The 6000-nt window shown below is 32.9% G+C and overlaps 1 protein-coding gene across 1 annotated transcript; it reads left to right on the plus strand.

Annotated features, from left to right (window-relative positions):
- Nucleotides 1–2232: 2232 nt before the first annotated feature.
- LOTGIDRAFT_165087 (hypothetical protein) lies at nt 2233–4840 on the plus strand (the record flags this gene model as incomplete). Its single annotated transcript, XM_009061605.1, has 2 exons — nt 2233–2533; nt 4572–4840. 2 exons carry the CDS (start codon nt 2233–2235, stop codon nt 4838–4840), a joined length of 570 nt encoding a protein of 189 aa, XP_009059853.1.
- Nucleotides 4841–6000: the final 1160 nt, after the last annotated feature.

Consider the following 6000-nt stretch of genomic DNA (forward strand, 5'->3'; position numbering starts at 1 on the left):
GTGGGGATAGCACTTGAAGAACATGGACCCTGAACGGAAAGATTCAACGCATCAGTCCACCGACACCGAACCCCTGCCCAAAACGTGACAAACCCATTTCCGGTACTCTCTGTATCAAAAGGATAACGCATCTAGGCAGAAAAGACGCGAAATCCCAGATGAAGCCCAAAATCATTCCAACGCCTCTGTGTTGTAGCTCTCTAGGTGTGACAACCACATCCAATCCGACACCTCTGAAGTAGGCGAGGTGTGATTTCTCTATGTTTTGTTTTCATTTCATTCACAGCGGAGGTTCCAATGATCCCGAGATAAACTTCCTTCTGCCGCGAGAACTCGCCGAGAGCTCATTCTATTGCACTCCATGACGTCTGCTAATTTGTCTTTAATTGACTTTTAATGAATTTCTACTTTTCTCTGGTTTATCTTTTACTGCAGTCTGTTTTTAAATGGAACCACGTCGGTCTGCAAAATAATGCATTTAATGCCATTTATTTGATTAAGTATTTTAGAAAAATTGACACAAAAAAAATTTGAATTTCTAAAAGTTATTCAGTTCAGAAAAGCTTTCATGAAAGAAGTATTTGGAAAACGTTTTACAAATATGACGTGATCCGTGACAATTTTTTCTGTCAACGTAACATTTTTATGACAAATATTTTTTTTCTCAACAAAGTTTTTATCAAGAAATATTTATTATTTATATATTTATTTTTTTGCAATTTTTCTCACAAAATTCTACCTCGAACGAATTAAGAACATCTGGTTCGGATAGAAACCAATACATTCAATTTATTGGTACATTGTCTCAATGATTTTTCTAGATTGCAGATAATCTATCTTTAAATTTCTTTCGATTTCAAGAAAAAAATTCATGACATAATGTTTTGAATAAATTTTTTACGGTAATTTTTTTTTAATACTCATGAGTAGTTTTTGTAGTTCATGTACAAATATAAAGAATAGAAAGGGACACAGAGCGCAACCTTGTCTTACTCCTTTTGTAGTAGAAATTATTTGTACAGAACTGAAGACTATTACAGAACAGTATAAAGGCTGAGAAAGGTTGATATCTTTGAATTAATAGACGAATAAAGAAATGTGGTAAATCTGAATATTTCGTTTTCGATTTGAGAAAATTTGCAACACTCAGCAAAACCAATTTGGAAACGTTGGATTTAGGCTCCATTTAAATTCACAATTACAGAAATTATAGTTTACAAATGGTCAGAGGATTGCACAGTTTGCTGTGATAAAAAAAGAGTTGATGTTTATCATAACTTTGTGTATAATACATTTTAATCATTTTAATCCATGGCGTTGTTTGGGTGGTTTTCTGAATGCAAAAAAATAAACAATTTTACGTGAGAGAGAGAGTCAGAGAGCACTCTATCACTGTTGTGGTGTAGGTTAAGATCCATCAATGCATAAGGGAACACAGAAAATAGCTCGGTAAATTTTAAACAAATGTTATCAATAAGATGAAGGGAAGAAAGCACGATGGCAATGAAATAACATCGACCAATTTCCTTTACCTCAAGATCAAACCAGGGTGGAATAATGAGACCGTATCGTGTTGACAACCTGCTCTTACATTTTAATGACATAATCAGGAATTTATTAACAACATGCTTCCAAAACCACAGGGGCACGCGACTACTTAATATGATACTGCTCTACCATTGGTCTTGCCATTAGATTGGTTCCTAGACATGATTGACACCTCTAACCCCGCCCATATTCCAAAAGATTTGTTCCTCTGCCTGAAAATATGATAAATATATAAGTGCTTTAATTGTTCTCTTGGGAATTGTTTTAAATCTTTTGTGCCAAAATATTAAATGCCAGGAATTTCATGGATTGATTAATTTGTGTATGGAATTGGATCATTTCCAAAGACCAACAAGAATATTTCGAAGAGTTACGAATTAAAAAGACAGATAAGAGTATTGGAATCGAATTATGAGATTGATTGGGCAGTGTTCGAATAGTGAAGAATTGAATAACTGTCTGAGACAGATATTGAAATATCGAAACGAATTTTTAGACTAATTGGGTAGTTTTCGGAGACCGAAAAGGGGATCGAAGTTTGCGACGAATCGCTATATTTAAATTTGAGTCGTAATTTGTATTTGTAAATAATTATTCAGTTTAGGGCTCAGCCGCAATTATCATTTGTGTTTTTGTATCAAAGTAACTGTAAAATGTGAGAAAAAAATTAACTGCATTATTGGTATGACTTATGAAAATGATATTCATCTACACCAAGTTTTCAAACGAATCTTAAAATCAGTGACAATGAACGAACGAATCAAAAGACCCTCATTTATGATTAAGGATATTTTAGGAAATTCGGAAACAACTTGTGGAAGCGGATCACATAGAATTGAACGATTGACCACAAAACCATCTTTGCCCACCTTACCAATTCCAAGTTCCGTACATTTACCGTATTTCTCCTACCCATCAACACCGATTCCACATGGTCTGGTTGGAATGAGACACCCAGGGCACGTGCCTTTCATGCTACCCAGAGGTGAGTTAAATAGACGTCTGTTTTAGGGGATTTTTTTAAAGTTCTAATATTGTAAATATTGCATGAGATAGAAGGGTTGGTTGGTCGATGACACGTCCATTTCCAGCTAACAACAAAGGAGAGAGAGTTTAAAAAATAAAGTTAAAAACTGTTCATTGATTGCAAACTTTCAGAGGCCACGAACACTTCTCTGTTTATATTCCCTTAGTAAAAGCCCAAAAGGTCAGTATCCAACAACAGGGTTATGAGTGGTATATAAACACCCTTCAGAAAAAAATTAAAGAAATAATTTTTTCTCAATTTGAACAAAACTAACTATATCCAGAGTTGACAAATTCAGTAGAAGAGCAGCTTAATGATTTCCGAATGTATGTTTTAATATTGAAACTGTATAATGTAAGTTGACGTTGTCATGTACACAACGTCACAATCAAACTGACGATAAAGGGCATCCCTGTTTTAAACCCGTTTCAAACAAAACAAAGTTAAAACAAAACTGAAAAATATGGTTTTCTACCAAACAATAAATATTGTGGATTTTTGCAATAATTTCCTTTTCAATTTTTTTAAATTGCTCTCAGCAGAAGCAATTACAGCTTCTTGACAGTTCATAGAAAATATTTAAAAAAGGAGTAAGGAATTAATAATCACGAATTTATGAATAATGCATTAATAAATGTATAACATAACATCGTCATACTCTTTTTGCATAATTTTCTAAGGGGACAATCGAAATTCCGAATGTGCAATTTGTACAAAATATAAATAGTATTAACTTAAAAAGAGCAGCCTTGCCAAATTGTATTTAAGCTCTCCAATAATTTTTGGAACACTTAATCAAGATTGTTTAATATGCCCACTAGATGGACACGATAGCGTAGTATGATCTTGTCCCATTGTGACCACAAAAGATCGTCGTTGTGACTTAGTGATGAGCACAATCTAAGAGTTAGTTTAAAAACTTAGTTTAGTATGTCTTAGTCCCATTCTGACGTCCTTGTGTCGAGCACAATCCGCTAGCGAGTTGCAGACGATAATTTAATATGAAAAAGACAATTACTAGTAGAAATCCTACATTAACCAAATTAACTGGTTAGCTGTCATCCCTCCTTAACTTGACGACTCAAATTGGCTTAACTTCTTGTTTACATTTGAAAATTTGATAAGCAAAAAATGGAAACGAGTTGAAAAGATAGACACATTTTACGTAACCGAAAGAGTTTTTTGTTTATTGAAGAAATTGCGTATAGCCTATTGGCATGTTTGAGAGCTGACGACCACCAAATGTGTTTACTTAAGATAAAAGCCGACGGATTTTTTCTTATATCTTAAAGACTAACTAATTATGTGATAATTTTTTTCTTGAATTTTTTTACCATAGAAATACTTTGTTCCGTTTTACAGGATGAAATTCAGTCGGTATTTTAATTATCCAACAAGATTTTTAAGAAGGAAATTTACACCATAGCGAGGATAAAAACAAAAACGATATTATTTTTATACTTGTCAGATTTGAGGGTGATTTAGTTGTCAGCTAGACTTACCGCACACGATTCCAAATTTGAATTTAAAATATAAATTCAGGGAACGATAGTCGGGAATTTTCTAAAAAATCTAAAAGCGAATAAATTTGTAAATTGCACGTTTCTTTTTTAACCTGAAACATTTTTATTTTCCGATCAAGACGTTGTAAAATCAACATGTTTTCAAGTAATTTAAATCAAAATGAAGTCATTTTATTTTGGAGCAAGAACAGTAACAGTACTGCCTTCAAGCGTAAAATTAAAATAAAAGGTGTATGTATTGTACTTACAAATCCTCTTCCATTGTTGATTATTCCTCGAACTCAACACTTTCGATCTGTTATATAAAAACTAAACTATTTCTAAGCATAAATATTCATTTATTACACGAAAATAAAAGAAAATTGTTTGAGTAATATTCAGTAAGTCCAAAATGTTTCAGACTTCAAAGCCAAAGATAGAAACTGAAAATTAACGAATAGTTATTGAATTCTTTTATATTTTTTTCAATTCAGCTTTAATAATTAAGAAAAACAAAAATGATGATTTACGAAATGATAATTTAGAATACAAAAATGATAATTTAGAATACAAAAATGATAATTTAGAATACAAAAATGATAATTTAGAATACAAAAATGATGATTTACGAAATGATAATTTACGAAATGATAATTTAGAATACAAAAATGATAATTTACGAAATGATAATTTAGAATACAAAAATGATAATTTACGGAATGATAATTTAGAATACAAAAATGATAATTTAGAAAAAAAATGATAATTCAGTAAACTTAAAACATGATTAAAAAAATCATGAAATATATCTTACACGAATTACTTTAATTTCGTTCAGTGTCATCGCCAATTTGTTTTACAAAATTAATAATAAAAAAACCAAAGAAACGAACTATCTAAAATTGTATCAAATGGAATTTTTTTGTTACAAGACGATAACAAAAAGCTGCTCATCAATGAGTTCACAGTTTCAATGATTCGAACCCGAAAGCACCAGCAACCACTTATGAGTTTATTTATTTGACTACAAGTGAAGTGGTGAAGGTGTTGATAGCCCTTGGAAGTAAAGTTGTATCGAATTCAAGAGGACCTTAGTCAGATGTTAGGCTCAGATTACACCTGGTGGAAGGTTCGAACATGCGAATTGGCAAGAATATGTCGCTAGTCGAATGCCTTCGTAGGAGAGTGTGGAGGGGAGGGGTTGTATTTGTAGGTGGGGGGGGGGGGGGGGTGCATCATTACACCATCACATACAATATGGTAATCTGAGATGTAGGGCCTATAGATAAAAAATTAATAATAAGGTCTTAAAAAATGAAATTTAATGAAACTAACGCTAACGTCATTGGTCAAAACAGGAACGAACACTACCAAATAGTCAACAGTAAAGAGGTATAAAACCACGTGCGGGGATTAAAGAGAGTAGCGACAAAATCGAGAACAGTTTTCCATGTTCGACGATTCACATCCATTTGATACCGTTCAAGCTGATTGGTTCATGCGAGATCTCTAAACAATATTGCAAAAAAATAGTGCCAATGTCCTGGCAATAGTTAACACATTGCATAGAGCATGGCGTTTAATGATTGACCGACTGCTATAAACTGAATGGTCGCGGATTCTGACCTCTCAGATCGACAATCGATTCAACATTTAATAGAAAGTAGAACGTGAACAACTGGTAGCAACAGCGATCTTGTGTTGTCTGTGCTTAATCTATGTCCAATTCAGTGGATTCGATAAAATGGGAATCGCAGATCGTCCCGGGCCTGATGTTACGATGCTGTGCGAACGTTAAGCAATATTAAAGAATACTGCCCTTTACAATGAACATAAAATTAAATCCTCAAACTTGCATTATTAAATTAGACAGGGATTCTGTTGTATATTTATAACAATAGTTAAGTCCACTGATCAATATAT

Source organism: Lottia gigantea (genome assembly GCF_000327385.1).
Source record: "Lottia gigantea unplaced genomic scaffold LOTGIsca_49, whole genome shotgun sequence".
Lineage (NCBI taxonomy): Eukaryota > Metazoa > Mollusca > Gastropoda > Lottiidae > Lottia > Lottia gigantea.